This window comes from Amblyomma mixtum, chromosome 10 (genome assembly GCF_055824585.1).
Source record: "Amblyomma mixtum isolate Tamu chromosome 10, ASM5582458v1, whole genome shotgun sequence".
NCBI lineage: Eukaryota > Metazoa > Arthropoda > Arachnida > Ixodida > Ixodidae > Amblyomma > Amblyomma mixtum.
The window spans coordinates 143672166-143690343 of record NC_143021.1 but is presented as its reverse complement, the minus strand read 5'-3'; the positions used below and the strand labels follow the sequence as shown (position 1 = coordinate 143690343).

General features: G+C 45.7%; 1 protein-coding gene and 1 pseudogene across 1 annotated transcript in view; both read right to left on the bottom strand.

The window, feature by feature from the left end:
• Positions 1-1472: 1472 nt before the first annotated feature.
• LOC149327174 (uncharacterized) lies at positions 1473-4930 on the bottom strand (annotated as a pseudogene).
• A 971-nt stretch (positions 4931-5901) lies between these two features.
• Positions 5902-18178, bottom strand: part of LOC149327173 (venom metalloproteinase antarease-like TpachMP_A) — a 52463-nt gene continuing 40186 nt past the window's right edge. Inside the window, exon 10 of the mRNA XM_089563441.1 lies at positions 5902-6067. Coding sequence (XP_089419567.1) covers positions 5902-6067 — 166 coding nt within the window. The remainder of the gene's footprint in view (positions 6068-18178) is intronic.

Sequence of the window (18178 nt, the reverse complement as noted above, 5' to 3'; positions counted from 1 at the left end):
CAGTGGCGGAAACACGATATGGGTGCTGGCGCAGAGCGGCATGGGCGCCGGTGTCAATGCAGTGCTCGACAGTCGTCGTGCGTCCCAAAAACACGTTGGTAGCAATCGAAGGAGGAGTGAAACTCCTCAAGAAGCGCAAGAAGCTGGGTTCGCTGAGTTGGCGGAAGACTGGTGTCAATAGAGCGAAGGAATAAGTCGGTCGACAACGTGGCGGGCGCAGGAATAGGTGAGCTGAGGGCGTGCATGGCGACCGGCGGTGATTCTGCGGCAGCGTCGGGGTGGTTGAAAACATAATCAAAGAGATGCACGGTTCGGACGCACTCCCGGCGGCGCAATGCGAAGGGGCTGGAAAACGAGTTTAAGACCCACAGTGCGGTGAGGCCGGCGGATAAAGTGAGCAGGGCATAAGGCAGAGGCAGACAATGGCGGCGTAGAAAAGTAGGAGACGGCGTGAAGATGACACTGGCCTCGCGAACGCAGTCACAGGAGAGAGTCACAATCACGGAAGAGCACGCAGGAATATCGGTACTGTCGGCGACAAAAGCTTTGGCAGAAACAGGGGCACCACAAATTGCAGTCTCTGGCACGGGATTCGGCAGCGTAGAGAGCTCTACTTGAGCCCGAGCACAATGGATGACCGTGTCGTGGAGCGATATTAATTCCCAGCCCAAGATGATCGAATGCGAACAGGACGGCTGAATGATGAACACGACCAAATATATGTCTTCTATGACTACTCGATCAGTACACGCCGCTAACGGCTGGATGAGGTGCGCACTTGCAGTTCGTAACGACGCGCCAGAAAGGGGCGTCTTCACTTTCCTCAAAGAGCGGCAAAGCGCTGCATCCATGAAAGAAACCGCAGCACCGGTGACGACAAGCGCCATGACAGATACGCCCTCTACAATAACTTCAATTAAATTGGTGGCAGACAAACGAGGCCTTTGAAATTTCGACGACTGCGCAGTTCTCGCCTCCATAACTGCGGCACGTAGTTTTCCTCTCGAGGGGTCGAGGGACGCCGTCGCATCGGAGAGATGGAGCGCCGACGTGGAGAAGGCGAACGGCGTCCAGAGAAGGCGGTGCGCTCAGGAGACAGAGAACGGCTTAGGGACGGCTCAGCAGGAGGCGAATACTGTCGCTGGGACCAATAACCGGAAACTTCTGGACGTGGTCGTGAGGCGTTCATGCGTCGACGGCAAAGCCGCGCCACATGACCTGTCAAGCCGCAGAAGTTGCAGATCGGGCGGTCGTCAGGCGTGCGCCAGGAGTTGCCCAGTTGAGCTGGCGGTCCAATGTTATCAGGCGTGCCCCAGGAGGTTTGCAGATGAGCAGGCGGTGGTATAAAAACAGCACCCTCTCGAAAATGACTAGAAGGTGGAGCATAGGAAGGTGATCGAGGTCGCGCAACAACCTCCGCATAGGTCAGCGAGGCCGCGAGAGGTGTGGGCTGAGGGGCTTGCGGGAGAGCCTCAGCGACCTGTTCTTAAATGACGTGCCTCAGGTTCGGAGTTATGTGTGGTGATGGCTCTATGATGGCTTGAAATAAGCGAGAGCTGCCGAGCAACTTCTTCACGTATGAAGCTCTTGATTTGCGGCCGGAGCGATGACTGGTCTCTTACATCGTTCAAGCCAGCAAGCGAGTCGATTGTCGTGATGTGTTCGCGTGTCAGAGCCCTCTGCTTGCGTAGTTTGTCGAAGCTCTGACATAGGGTGACGACTTCGGCGACGGTGCGCAGGTCTCGCGCCAACAACATCTCAAAGCCATCGTCATCAACGCCCATGAGTATAGGCCTTGTCGGCTTCGGTCATCTGTGCGTTCACCCTCTTGCACAGGTCCACGACATCCTCGATGTAACTCGTGAAGTTCTCTCCTACCTGCTGCGACCGCGCACGCAAGCGCTGTTCGGCACGGAGTTTTCGGACAGCCGGGCGGCCGAATACCTCTGAGAAGTTCGTTTTGGAAACGGACCATGATGTAATGTCCGCCTCGTGGGTCCGATACCACAGATTTGCCACGCCCGTCAGATAGAATATCACATTGCTCAGCTTGGTTTCCACGTCCAACTTATTGTATGCGCTCACCCGCTCATACGATGTGAGCCAATCTTCAACATCATGGTTGTCCGTGCCGCTGAAGATAGCGGGGTCCCGCTGGCGGAGAGAACCAGCACAGACGGCGGAGGCGGGGCTCACTTGTACGGCTTGGTGGGTCGAAGGCACCGCGGTAGGGGGTAGCGTTCGGCTGCTGAGTTCCAGGGTGAGAGGATATACCCCAGCACCTGCACCAAATGTAAGGTGGGATTTGTTCACCGAAGCTTCACAACGGGAGCAGGGCTAACAGCCGTCCGAGGTCAGCTGGTCGACAGGAGCGTGCACCAGTCGACGGCAATGCGGCTCGCGCGTATGCCCGTCGTCTCCCTTACATTTGGACTACTGGCAATCCAACAGCCTAGTGCAACTGATTCCTTCCCAGAAGCTTTGAGCTCGACATCACGGACATGAGCATGCCACTTGAATACGTCGAGCTCTGGGGCCCCTAGATATAGGAGCGGTTTCGTTGTTTGTGGAGCAAAGCGACATCGCATCATTTTTGTTGCCACCCCCCCCCCTCCTCTCTAATCTCTTTACAACGCACTCCACCTTTTAAACCCAATGTTTTTCCCAGCGTTAACGAATGTAGCTATTTGCACAATAATAAATACTTTCCACTACCGCCTTTTCTTCAAATCTGTCTCAAGTCATGCACTGCACCATCTTCATATGAAGATCATGTTGTTTCAGCTACAATGGCTGATGCAACTAAATAAAGTACACATAAGGCGTACCCTATACCTAGCAAGCGGAAAATCACCTTAATAAGATTTGCTTTCCTTGCCTTCCCGCATCCAGTTGCAATCAGCGCTTATTTTTAGCCTCGCGCATGTTTGACCAGCGTCAACGACAATTGCGGTGAGGCGTACTCATGAACTTTGAATACGACAGATAATCTGAGCTCGCATCGTTCAAGTGCGTGCACCTGGAATGGGGATCAAAGGAAAGGGGGGCACTTAATTTGTCCACATTAGTCGAAGCGTCCGTACTGCTTACAAAGCGACACGCAGCTGTTTACTGACATGGTTTCAGGTCATTAAACGCGGCCAGTTGATCCAAAACAAACAACAAACTCCACAAAACAGAGGCAAGCGATCGAGGCAGACCTAGGCCCACTCGGCCCGTTCCTGCACGATGGAAGCGGCAACGAGCTTTGTGTAGCTTTGCATAGGTGGCGCTGCTACGGATGCAGTTTGAAACTAGTCTATGGCGCCCTTTATATGGCGGCGCTCGCTTTTATTAAGCGCATTCTTGCCCACATGCCAATTTACAAATAAAATGGAGCCTTTCTTTTTTTGACGACTTTCAAGCCTGGAGGCCTAACTATATGCCTGTACATTTTCGTCAGAGCAACGACAATTGGTCAACCTGTTCTCCAGCTTTTGTTCAGGTTTAACATTTTCGTCTATTTGGATCGTTTTCTTTTTAAAAATTCTCGCAGTGCTTCAAAATTTTTCATAAACAATTACGGACAAACATTTGTCTAACAAAGCTCCCATGTGCTTTGATTTTTTTTTTTTTTGACTAGATGGCACAAATATGTGTATATGCACTTGAGGAACGCTGCTTCCGCCGAGTGATGCGTAAAGCGAAAAGTGCCCAATAACAGCGTTGAAAAAAAAAAGAAGGCCAATAATGTCGCAAAAACTACGGTCAACCGAGCTTGGAGTGTAGGTGCCAGTCACTCTAAATGTATTTAGTTTTGAAAGTCAGTATAGCCTTTCTGAGAATTTTTGAAAGAAATAATCAAGAGGTATTTGTCTGATACTGGTCTTAATCTACTATTCCCAGTTGTTAGCGTTTTTTTGTCCTATGTTATACATTGGGCATTATTATTTTCATTTTACTATGTTTTTAATCTTTTCAGCTACTCTGGACGGTAGCTGATTATCCAGTATTTGTTTTTTTGTTTCAAATGCGATTGTTCCCCATACATTTTATATAAATACTGCCATCACTTCATTAGTTTTGTGAGTATTGTGTGTAGTTCTTAATATTTATATTGAGTGCTTGATTGCTTGCTCTTCTGTTATTAATCTCATCACCCCTTTTAAACTTTCTGCACCTGTTGTGCACCGCTGCACCTGTTATGGGTGCAGGCACCTCGTCAGGCAAGTTGACTTTGTGTCTCGGCTCCCTCTTTCTTGTTCGGAAAGAAAAGAAACCGGTAACTTCATATATTCCCTGCACCTTCGTGAAACAGCAGTGCACAAAAACAAACTTTCTTTGAAATTTGCAAAGAACTACAACTATTTTCTTTGTAACTAGTCTTTGCAACTAGTAATGGCGTCACGTGATAATTTACAATCGAAATTTTTATTATATGACGAACATTAAGCAATTAGTAGACTGCGCGGAGACTACGGGACGAGAAGAGAAACAAAGACGCACACAGAGCATATCTGCTGAATGCAAGAACCGGATAGGCCAATATGACATTTGACTGCGATCACTGCCTTTCCGAAAACCTAGGAAGTCGACTTACGAAAAGGGGTAAAGCAATCATGCTGTCATCGCGTCTATCAATAATATGTTCCTGACCAGAGGGAAACCGGCCAACTGTATTGAAACCACCTTCAATTCCGTATACCACTATTATGAGTCAACAGAAAGCATCACAGGTGTGATTACGTAAACAAAGGTCTGAGTTCAGTTTACCTTCGCTCCCTGGCAACTCATGTAGTCAAGTGCGTCCAAATCCCGGTGGTAATAATGCCTCCTGGTTACGCTGTAGCCGCGGCCGGTGTTCCACTGGTATGGCTTGTAATATACACACCGAACCTTGCAAGTGGCCGCACTGACCTGCAACCGTGAGTGCGAAAGGTACAAGCGCCATATTGAAAGAATCTGGAATTAAAAAGACTGTTGTGGGTACCAAACACTTCGTAGGGGCAAGTGAGAATACGTGAATTATATTCCAATAACACTCTTCTTACTGTGACGTTGTCGATGGCAGCGTCCCTATCCGCAACCTCTCCCTTGCAGAAAGCGACGGACGGCACGAGTGTTCCAGCATAATGGCCGTTGACGTACCCTCTACTCTTAACCGCCCAGCATGCCTCACCAGCCCGACTGCAACAAAGAAAGAAACGATTGTAGAATTAATGCGCTCCCTAGGCTCACTTGAAACGTGCTTTTCAGTAATTTTTTCTTTTTATGAAGAGAATTAGCATGGTATGTATATGCCAAGTTTGTCGCTCCTGGCGTCTATCTCCTCTGCCCCGTTCAACCCTTTCGATCCCGGCAGCGGCGGTCGAATTTCAATGTAAGGGGAAATTTTGGAGGCTCGTGTATTGTTCGATGTCAGTGCACGTTAAACAACCCCAGGTGTCCGAATTTTCCGGAGCCCCTCACTACGTTGTCCCTCATGGCCTTAGTCGATTTGGGACGTTAAACCTCAATAAACTAACCCAACCAACTAAATCTTCATCTCTCTACTCTGAATTCAAACCGCTGCGGCTGTTTTTCGATGGAGGCGAAACGCAAACGGCGTCCGTGTGCTGGGCCGTGTTATTGAAGGTTGCAGATTGGGAGCTGTAATAATCCCACAGACCTCCACAGCGACATCTATTCCTTGGTTTCTCTTTTCCCTCCTTCCGTGATGTTTATCCCCAGAGCGGGGATAAGGTAGCCACGGAGAATGAATGCAGTTACTGCGACCTTTCCTTTCCAAAAGATCACTTTTCTTATATTTTTTTCTGAGAGCTTTCTATTCGGCAATTATTTTTATGCCTGTAAATAGAAACAGACACCTAACAGAGCATTTATCCAACGCAACAGCCGTTATACAGTCTCCTGGAATCACGCTCACCTGACGACGTACTGTATCTGTTTCAGACTGCAGGACGAAAAGTGGTGGTGGCTTGGGCCTTTGTTCACGTAGCTCATAATGTACCCGTCGTCCCATGGGCAGCTCAGGGCACCTGGATGTCCTATGGTCGCAGGTGCTTGCCCGTCATGCTCCGCGCCCAAGCTATAAGGAGGCGTGTGCGAAAAGATTACACCAACAGGAACCACTGCTTCTTTCGCCGCTCAGATTTCCGAACCCTCTGCGGAGCAATGACAGCACTGCATTAGAAAAATGTTGAAAATCCCGCCGCTTTGTTTTTTTTGCTTATTCATTTGTACATAATACAGTCTCAGGGAGGCTATTGGAGCAGTCGTGTTGAATTCAAAGAAACAACATTATAAATAACGTTACAAAAAAGTAAAAAAGCAATCGTACAAAATTAGGAACAGGATAGTAACAATTCTTCTAAAGACAATGTACCGATGTTGCCTGCTAAGGAATTCAAAACTTCAATGGTACCAGGGAAACAGCTGTGCTTAAAGAAGTTAGTGCTGGCGTAAAATGACAACTTATTTAGGACGGGGTTGCTGCTTTTAGATGAAGATTTTCAAAATATCAGATAATTATCTAGCGAAGAAAGTGGACTGACTGAAGTGCACATGAATTTGTGGCATTCCAGACAACGTGCGGCAAGAGTAGTGAGGCGTAGTTGGTGAAGAAAAGTACACTGCAAAAATCTATGTCAAATCTCCTGCGAATCAAGCGCACGGCCTTCGCTGGCCCAGATTCCTGCTGGTTGATCTCGCGTTGCTTAAAGGGGTTCCGAACTGCACTTGCACATTCCAGGACGGTGAATAAGTGTTTTATATGTTAAAAGGAGCGCGCAAGGTGCGGTTTAAGTATCGTAGTCTTTTATGGGCCTCATTGCAGATGACGTCAATATGTTTTGACAGTGACATGTTTGTTTGCAGAAGACCGCGATATTTGTATTCGTACACGCTGTGTAAGTTGACTGTTATATGAATATGTGAAAAGGAAGGCCACGAACATCGTGAAGATGATGTACAGACTGTCTTCGAAAAGTTAACATTCAGTTTCCACGTCTTCGACTGGTTGTACAAATCAGCGAATGAATTTTTACGGATAACATGATTAGCTGATTATTTAATTGTTGATATAAAACTCAGTCACCGGCATAAAGGCGTCTTCTTACTGAAGTGTGAAATGGCAGATCATTACTGTACAGGAGGAATCAACGAGGACCCACTAGAGATCCTTGCCGCCGCGGTGGCTCAGTGGTTATGGTGCTCGGCTACTGACCCGAAAGACGCGGGTTCGATCCCGGCCGCGGTGGTTGAATTTCTATAGAGGCGAAATTCTGGAGGCCCGTGTACTGTTTGATGTCAGTGCCCGTTAAAGAACCCCAGGTGGTCGAAATTTCCGGAGTCCTTCACTACGGCGTCTCTCATAGCCTGAGTCGCTTTGGGACGTTAAACCCAATAAACTAAACTCCACTAAATTAAACTAGTAGAGAACCTTGAGTAACCCCAGATAAAACATTGACTGAAGATGAGTTGGTGGAGTTCAAGCAAATATACTGGGAGCGGTGGGAAAGAAAGACCGGTATCTAGATCACCAGGCACGAGTTTTTTTTTGGTACAGCGCACAGCTTGAGCACTTGGTTTAGGGTGTGAAACTGTATGAAAGGCTTTTGCGAATTCTATAAAAAGTACATAAGCCTGGTCACCTACTTAGGCAGAACTTCTGATGTCATGTACGAATAACGTCAGTTGTGGTACACTGCTGAAGGCACGACGAAAACCATGCTGGAAAACACTTAGTATATTAGTAATTTCAATAAATTCCATGATATGTTTAAAGACAACGTGCTCCAGTATTTCACATAAATGCGCTGTTAGAGAAATTGCCCTCTAGATGTACAGTGATTGCATATCACCAGATTTCAATAGACGGAGAACCTTAGCAAGTTTCCACGAGGAAGTTTGGGGGGCCTGTTGTTAGGGATTTCCTAAAGATAACTGCAAGGTATACCTGCTGGACCAAAGAGAGTAGCCAGCGAGAAATGCCGCAGGAAAGTCGTCAAGGTTACGCGATTTTTTGGTATCTAAATTTAGTTTAACTTTGAGCACACCTTTAGTGGACACTGACACAACCCAAATTGAAGAATGCGATTCAGAATCAAAAGCTGAAATTAGCGAATTGGCTGCACTGAAAACAGAATGGAAGTAGTCGTTAAAAGCAGAACCAGTTATGTATGGTTCAGAAACTGCGATATCTTTTATTATCAATGTACTTGAAGTAGACCCAGGTGGTTGACTTCCGGAATTAACGGGGATTAGTTTTCATTAATATCGGCAGAGTAACCTTGTAATAAAAATATTTTGCGGAATTCAGTTTAATAAGGAGCGCCAGAACGTTATGATCGGCGTAATCGAGCGGTATGACGTGATACATTCATGTCCCTTCTCATCCAAGGAATTCTTTGTCTTTAAAGGAGTGAAAGAACAGACGCATATTTTCACAAGATTTTCAAAGAAAGTTGTTCAAGTACTGACGTCACCAGTGGAACTTATTTGCTGAAAGTCGTCAAAGGAATCACACAGATTGTCAGTAATTGCGAGGTCATCTGCGCAAGATTATCTGCGTAATGTGCACTACACAAAACGAGATTTAAAAACGGTGCAAGGAGCTAAAACTAACACAGCTTTGAGATTGGATACCCTTGAACCACGTTGCGCTCATAACCTTTGTTTATTACAGATGGGGCAAAAAAGACTGCGTCTAGAATTGCCGCCTGCCGAGTGCATTCTCTAACGACTTAAGCCAGGAGACTAAGAAAACAGTACAAGTTCTCTTCCACCAGACACTCTATGTCTGCTCACTTTTATATGTGAGCAGGCGATGCCAGGTGCTTTGAAATCGCCCTTACAAATAACCTGTGAAGAAGTAGTATTGCAATCGTGTAATAGCCTGCTCAGACTATGCAACTGATCAATACAAAAACCAGAGGGACGGTAAACAACCCCGATTATCAAAGGTGAGTTGCGTAAGTGAGCCTTGCAACCACAAAGAGTTGATATCTAGTGAGCTTGGGAGCACAGAAACCGAAGGTTGCAAAAAAACAAGAGGGTCACACCACCACCACTGCCGAATCTCCTGTCTCCTTTAACAAGCTTGAAGCCAAAGGGAGGGGGGGGGGTCTTTTTTGATTCTTGCACACCATTTTGTAACCATGTTTCTGTGACATCGATAATATGCGTTGGGTAACACATTAGAGAAAGATAATCCTCAAATTTGGGAACAAAGCTTGTTTATTAGTGTTCAAATTAGAAAGTATAATGCAGAAACTGTGTAGTCAAGGGGAATCAGCCCGAGGTGACGTGCCAATGGAGTTCAGTGAGGAGGAAGATGGCCTGATGAGCGTGTTGGATGTACTGTTCCAGTTTTACTGACCTTATCTATTGAAAACGAACAGTGCAGCCCTTATTCCTGTAAGAGGCAGAAACTTCGCAGAGCTTGCTGCAAATGTTGCGTTCGTAAACAGAGTGGTTTTCGCTAAAACGGAAGCGTTAATTTTCCTGTTTACAACAATTTTTAAACACTAGCACCTTATCAGGGAAGTTCAGCAGCTTCATAATTATAGGAAGTGGTTCACCGCTCATGTTCCCGCCAAGTCTCTGACACCTCTTAGTGCGCGGGCAAGCGATTTGAAGGTTATCTTCAAACCGTTTAGCAAGTTTTCAAGTCAAATGCTCGTAGTTCGCCTCAGGGTATTCGGCAAGACCATGCAGAATGATATTGTTTTTACGCGACCGGTTTTCTAAACTGTCATTTCTGAAGGAAAGCTCTGAGAGTGCGTTAGTTAACTGCTCTATTTGACTTTGAAGGGTATTATTTTTACTCAAGCCGCATCGTCGAATGCGTGTCTAAACCCAAACTTTGTCTCCCGGCTTGTATACCGCGTTGCGTCTTCGTAGGTTCTAGCGTCTAACGTCGGTCCACTGCTGGTCTTTGATCCGTTCGACCTTCTTATGCGCATTGATGATGATGATGATAATGTCCTTAGGCTTAATGGCACATATACAAGGCGGGGGATTGGCCAGGGTGCATAGCGGATAAACGCATACATGTAGAAGGACTGGAATACTTTGATAATTTTGGAACGTAGAGCTAAAGGGAGGCGGTGACATCGACGGTATCTACTTCGGTAACGTTGGGAAGCATGGCATCTAGCATGGTCACGGCTGCCTGCCATGGACGAGCCTAAGAGGCGTCATCAGGGTAGCCTCCTGCACTGCGGCGTTGTAGGCGAAGGCGATGTAAGACAGGATGATGTCGCAGGCGTTGTGTACGGCATCGGCAAAGATAGCGAGCATATCGGCGATGGTTATATTCAAGAGCTCAGTAAGTCCGTTGGTCTGCAGGTGGTATGCAGTTGTCCTACGGTGGAGATCTATCGAGATAAATCTGCTCGCTTTGTGCACCACGCACACTGTGATAAAGCTGCGCGCCGGCACCTTTGAAGAATGAATAAACACTACAAAGATTCGCGCCTATATCATTCTGAATGTGGGTGCATAGTATAACACGAGTGTAGAAGTAAAACATGCTAAGAATGATGTATAAACTGACTGTTGGTGTTCGGTTAGTTCTTAGTGACAAGTATGCCTGATAGGTGTAAATCGATCGTAATTAGACAGGCTCTTGGAGCAGATGTCTTTTAGGACGGTGCATAAAGCCAGAGTTTTGCGTGTGTGCATTCACTGAGGACATGATTATGAGAGCTAAGTAAGGGAGACTGACAGATGCTGGTGTGTGCTGTATGTGATGTTTCTGTTTTCCATTATAACATAACTGCACGGATGCACATAAAAGCAAAATTGCTTTGGAGGCGCAGATTAAAACTTTTAATCTAAAATGTGTGCAGTAAATTCTACAATAATATTGACGCCAGCGCTTGAGTAGACGCAAACGCCAATCAAGAAGAGTAAGAAGTGGTGGAAGTGTTCGGGAAGCGCTGAGGACATCATCATCATCATAATCAAGCGCTCTTCCTGGGTTACGCCGCTACTGACCCCTGGCCGCTTAATAACAACGTATAATCTGGTGGAGGTGCTGGGTACATAGTTAATGTACAGTACGCCCCCTTCAAGCCGCAATTGAAGCCCCGCACAAATACCGAAGGTAGACACACCAGTCTACTAGGGCAGTCGCGGATTGCAAGGTCTACCTCCCGAATTTGGACTGCTCCCTGTTTGTGATTCTTCCCGAAGGGCAAATGCTACCACAATGAACGCTTCAGCTACAGTCCCGCTGGTCCTGCTCCACCACCAGCGAGAGCCACCCCATTTCCACGGTCAACCACACGAGGACGTGGAAGAATGGCTGGACCAGTATGAGCGGCCGGGTGGCCATCTACAGTGGTTTGCGCGCTGACTGCAAGATGCGTCATGTTTATTTCGCCCTCGAAGGCTACGCAAGGACGTGGTTCATAAACAATGAATATGGCCTTCGAACGTAAGATACGTTCAAAACCGAGTTCCTGCAAGTGTTCAAGGACAGCACGCGACGCAAGGAGAAGGCTGACTTGCTTTTGAAGGCCCGAAACCAACTCCCCAACGAGAGTGTGACAGTGTATGCTGAAGAAATGACGAGACTCTTACGACGTGCGGACCCAAGCATGTCGAAGGAGAGGAAGGTGAGCTTCCTACTGAAAAGGGTCAAGAAGCAGCTGCTCGCCGGCATGGTTCGAAGTCCTCCAGTGACTGTAGCTGACTTAATAAAGGAGACGAGCTCCATCACAAAATCGCTTGACATGAGGGCCCGGCACTACGACCGTACAACAGAAACGATGCTCACGACCACTATGGAGGGAGCCACTGTGAATTCGGCAGACTCTCTACGTGAGATTATTCGATGCATCGTGCGAGAAGAACTGGCGAAGCTCTTGCCGGTCAAGGTACAGCCTAAGGTTACCACACTTGCTGACGTTGTTCGTGAGGAGGGGCAGCAACCTCTTAGTACGAATGCACCACTACCTGTCCCCGGCCCTGTGCAGCCACAGTCAGCCAATCTCAGCTACGCCGCCGTCACACTTCATTGCGTCCCAGCCGAACCAACGTTACGACGCACCAGCTTCTGCCATTTCACGAACTCAACTTCCCCAGCCGAATTCTCGGCTAGGACGCCGCAGAACGCAATGACGCCGCTATGACAATATTACTTGAATGCAGCGCTTATCACTACCCTATTCAACTTAACGCAAGCCTAGGTTCGGTGTTACGCGGCTCTGGTAGCTTTTACAGCATTTATTCGAGGTTAGCCTCGAGCAGAGTCGTATTATTACGGCTGAATCGACGTTATATGCCCAACAGTATCCAAAGGCTTGTTTTCTCAGTATTCCGGTGCCTCTTTACAGTGAGCGAACAATCCTAGCGCCACTTTTCTCTCTAGGATTGTTTTCTTCGTCACCCATTTGCGAGGTGCCTGTGGCCCGGCACGGTGCGAGTCTTCGGCTTCCTTGGCGTTCGCTTCTCATGCGCAAGCACTGTGGTCGACAAAGAAACTGGTGCCGCTGCACCCTCACTTCCAGTTTCAGAAAATACGACGCAATGACTGACCGAAAATTTTTGCCTTTGACCATGGACATTACGCGCACATACCGGCCTTGTTCCGAATATTTATAACTGACTGGCGTGAAACAGTGTTCTATATTTAAATAAATTATCAATAAGTTCGAATTTCCTGCCAAGCGAAGTTGAACACAACCATAAAATGGTAGAGAATAGCTGTTTACTGAAAATAACAGTTGGAATCGGTTCTTTTCGGTGCACTTCCAATAAGAGCCACGGCGGAAGTTTTTATGGCGAACAATTGTTATGGCGCAAGGGCATTAGTTGCAAAAGATGGCCATGGATAAATGTATTTCCCTCTATTGTGGGTGCACGGAATCAAAGACCGAGCCGGAGGCCAGGGTAAAGCTTGTACACATTGTAACATCGGCTGGTGCTCAGCGTTAGCAATGGGGATCGACCGCACCTACCACTTAGAAGGCGGATGCTCAGACCACCAGGCAACCACTTGCGTAGGGCGAAACTCTGTCGTGAAAATGCGTATTCGACGTTCCAGAGGAGAAAGAAGGAAATGCAGAAACCACTGATGAATTTCAAGGCTCTTGCGAGAACGAATAAAAAAAAACAGCACGAGAAAATGAACTAAGCTACGAAAAAACAAAGCGTTTTTTTTAGTAACCCTACATTACGCGGAACTACTCTCTGCAGTAACCTTGCGCATTCATAAATCGCTTATGCCATGCTCACAAATCTTATACCCGATCTAGCTTCACTTGTGCACGTAGTAAAGAAGGCATGCATCCTGCAACGCGGCCCGTTTTGCTTACCTGCCGCAGGGCCTTAATGGCTTTGGAGTTCGGCTGCTGAGTACAAGCTGGCGACCTCGGCAGTGACGGCTGTATTTCAATGAGGACGAAATGCGGAAACGCCCATGCGCTGTGCAATGCCAGCGCACCTTAAATAAGCGGAATAAATCTGGAGTTCTTCATAAAGTGGTGCCCTTGTGTCACTTCTGTACGTTAAACCTTTCGGGAAGACACATACGTTCCTTTTCCGCGGCCTTCATTTTAACACATCAGTTTTTATTTCTAACAATGATCGGCTATTTAGTTCATTGCTGGAAAGCGCACATCAGCTATGAGAAACTCAGCGGAATCCCTACTGAGCTGAATGGTAAAAGAAAATCTCGGATGTAGATGCTGCTGAAAATGAAGTTGGCGACACTGAGATCGCTACAGGAGTTCGTTTTTCCTTCTTTCTTGAATTTGCAAACTTCTTTTAAATATCCATTCAAAACTGTCGTACGTCTTTCAAACGAACACGCCCTAACCATGGACTGTTGTAAACAGTAAAGTTGAGAATTTCAAAGCTCTGCATTTGTCACAATCTTGGCTATATTTATTTTAGGTATTTCTTGGTTTTCACTTATTCGTCTTCTGAATACATTTCGCTTCTGCAAGCAGAATTTTAGAACCATGGTCTCTACGTTTTCACAGCGCCGCTTTGCCAGCCCTCTAAACCGTCCTATTGCGCATTTTGCGCAAATAATAAATGTTGGGTTATATCGAACTCTTCTTTCCAACATGTCTTATCTCAATAATATTGTAGGCTTAAATTTTGCTCTCCGCTTAGGGAGGATGCAATTTCTGGAGAAATAAACAATTCTTGAATATTTCACTGGTTAAATGGTGACCTGAACTTATGTGTGATGAAACGCAACGTTTTGCAATCTCTTGCTTGTATGTACTCAACATGCTATTCGAAGTTAGATTATGTATAAAATGAACTCCAAGGTATTTATGATGAAGAGGAAGGAATAGGCATGGAAGGGCAAGTAATATCAAAAGCAAGATAACCGATGGTACTAAAACGCAGCAGATTAGGTTCCAACAGAAAGAAAGCGCACAAGCGCGGCAGAAAGTTTGGTGTGCGGATAAAATTAGGAAAACCGCGGTGATAGGGGGCCCGCTGCAGACAAATGACAGGGTTAACTGGAGAGATATGGGAGAGGCGTAGTCACGCTGATGATGATGAAAATAGTGTGAAGCTGCCAGGAGCCATCATCATCATCATCATCACTCTGACGGCGACCACTGCAGGACAAAGGCCTCTCCCCTATCTCTCTAGTTAAACCTGTCATGTGTCAGGAGCGGTCACCCTATCCACGTAAACTTCCTAATCTCATCTGCCCACCAACCTTTCCGCTATGGAAGCCGTGGAAGCTATGGAAGCTATGGAAGCTATCACTCTTCTTAATGTCATCCCCCCCCCCCTCCCGCGCTATGCTTGCCCTCTCTTGGAAATCACTCCGTTACCCTTAAGGACCAGCGGTTATCTTGCCTTCGCATTATATCCCCTGCCCAAGCCCAGTTCTTCCTCTTGATTTCGACTAAGATGTCAATAAGCCGCGTTTGTTCCCTCACCCACTACGCCCGCTTCAATTCTCTTAACGTTACATCTATGATGTTTCTTTCCGTAGCTCGCGGCGTTGTCCTAACTTAAGCTGAACCCTCTTTGTTAACCTCCATGTTTCTGCCTCCTAGGTGAGCAGCGGTAAGATACATCTGGGGTATGTTTTTCACCTTTTCTCTTGAGGGATACTGGTAAACTGCCGTTCATGATCTGACAGAACCTGCCATAAGCACTCCACCTAATATTTAATCCCTCTCATGATCCTGAGATCATGATTCTTCTTATGTGTAATCATACAGGAGAGAATTGCGTTTACGTGTGAAGGAAGCGAATTGTCACTTAGAGGGGTTCAAAGACATTTCCCATTTGACACATAGTGCCGCACATACTGCCCATTATGCGTTGTAGGCAATTACAGTGATATGAACACTTAATGCAGTGATTAAATGACGCAAGCTTCAGCATACAGACGTATTTTGGGTTAGACACCCTTCCATTAAAATTCATCGTTCTTTGAAAAGTAATTATGCGCTGCATTTCGACGAGGACACAGAAAAAATTTGACGGGACGGACACGGCCTCCATTTTTATTGAAACAGACTCAGGTTTCGTTTATAAACAACAAAGGTACAGCAGGGCATGCGCAGTCATGACTGTAGGAAAAAATACAAGGAAAAGACTAGTATATGAAGAAGTGCTGGGTGCATAATATTGCCAATTTAGTTACTTGAATTCACAAGCTCATAGGGAGACTGAGGCGGTATTGACGCGCGTGACGCCTCTTTCCTTTATAAAAAATTGTTCTGTCTATTCTCAAGCTAATTGGTCCTTCTACTCATATTTTGGATTCCTTCAAGTCGTTGCTCATAGTTATGATTGTTTTAATTTTTGCAAGAGCGGAAATATATGGGTTTGTTCTGGAACAAGTCTGGATCACGAAAGTGTCAGATAACATGGAAGCAAACTAAACGTTTCAGACTCGTTCCAAGATCTACCCGCTCATTTCTGCTCTTGAGAAAATGAAATCTACGATAACTGTGAGCCATTACATGAAGGAATCAAAGTTCTAAGTAGAAATAAGGACAAATGAGCCCGAGACCTGTCAAAAGCGTATTTTTTTTTTGTGAGGGAAAAAGGTGACAATTGCATGAGCACCTCATCAGTCTTCCTGTGAGCGAGTGAAATGAGAGTATTAAATAGTGGATATGCAGCACGTTCCTCTTAAAATACTGTTTTTTTGTGTCATGAATGCGCATGCGCTCAGCACCTCCGTTCTTTATAAATGTGACATTTGCCTGCTTTTCCCTGTGTCCTCGTCTGAAATTCAGCGCTGTCTTACTTTTTAAAGAAAAGATGTATAAACAACTAGGCCCGCAAGGTGTTTTGTTAAGAGAATGTCATTTATGTACACCGGAAATAGCAAATTCTTTTCAACCGACCCTTGAGGTACTCCCGAAGTAGCAGGAAGATCGCAATATTTTGAGGCTATGATTGCAACACATTGCATGCGAGCCTGCAGAAAGCACTTCATGCAATGAATAAGTAAAGGCGGCCGAACATAATGGAAAGCTTCGTAAAAACCAGAAATATGCTGGCGGTCTGTGCCAGCATATTTCTGTTTTGCGTATAAAAAAGTTATCGCGACTGTATTCCAAGAGTTGTGTATAATATGAACGGCTAGGTCTAAAAACGTGCTGGAAATTTGTAACAAAAAAGTTCTTTTCTGAACGTGTTATTATAATTCTGTACATCACGTGCTCCATGATATTTCTATGCACCATTTTTAAAGAAATTGGCCTGTAATTGGACAGAATATTCGGTGGACCACTTTTATGGATGGTGCTACGTTCGCAACTTCCCATTCATGACGAATATACGAAGTCAACGATTTTTCAAATTACATAATAAAGTAGTGGGAAATCATGTCGGAACAAGTTATTAACGCATAGCAAGGTGTACCAACTGGTTCATTGGCAGAGGAGAAGTTTCTAGCAATTTAACTGGACCACTGTACATCACAATAAGTTCAGGAATAGACACAACAACACGTCCCTGGTGACCGGATGGTCATGATGAGTGGAAGTTGTTAAAGCAGACTGGAAATAAGCAGCAGGCCTAATCGTTGTAACTTGTGAGGATTACGTTGTCATTCTTTAGAGTACGAATTCTGGTTGTTTCTGGCGTTTGTTTCTAGGGCCCTCGACTATTCTTTAGGGTTGCTCTTTAACTTGGGGCCTAGTGCTAAGATGTATCTTTCTTCAGCAGCACTGATTACTTCTTTATATTGTCAGGCAGTTGTGACTGCAGTCCGGTGAAGAGAAAAACAGGGAGAATGGCTCCAAGGACACAGTAACATTTCGAGTATTATAGGATTATGATGCTTCCTGTTAGTATTTATTTTTACTTTTAGGAGACGACGTCCATTTTTAATCAGCCGGTTCACCTGCTGAGCAATCCAGCATTTATCACTGCGTGTTTTTGTTTACAAAAGTTTGAAAAAAACATTTATGTCACTTTGTTTTTTAGGCCGCAACTAAGTGTCTCCCATAGGCTATTAAAACCTAATTACTGTTTTAAAAGCTCGCATTCAAACAAATAAAAATAATTCGCAAGCTCTTCACATTGCAAAGTATATCGAGCCTCATCACAAAAAGTAAACTTTGCTTGTGTGACCGCATGGGCAAATAAATGCGGCGATTAGAAAATGGCAACATTCAAATCGTGGTCACTAATAACCTGAATGTCAGCCTTGTCAGACACAAGAGACACCCTGTCTGACAAAAAAGGCAGGTCTCGATCTAAACAGCTGTTAGGACCACATCAAGTATGCTCACTAACATTCTGGTAAATGGCATTAGCCACTATTACCGCAGGTCGCAAGCCAGAGAACGAGTTTGAGCCAGATGTTCAAAAAAAAATTATTTATCAGACACGTACAAGAGGAAAAACTTCCAACTGAAGAATTATTGGCACACAAGCACAATTATATACACCTTGCTGCATGTCGTCAAACTGATAGCCCAGCCGACACCACGTGGCCGCTATAAAAAACATTATTTCCTTTTTAGTCAGTGTGACAGATGGTGCGCTGACGCAGGATAGATGACGAAGGATGGATGATGCAGCAAGGTGTATATGATTGTGCTTGTGTGTCAATAAACCTTCAGTTGGAGGTTTTTCAACTTGTACTTGTCTGCTATAAACCAACTAGCCCAAAGGTCTGTGCTCTTGTATTTATCACAGAGACGATATGGAGAAATTTCCAATCACTCGCAACAGCACATACAAG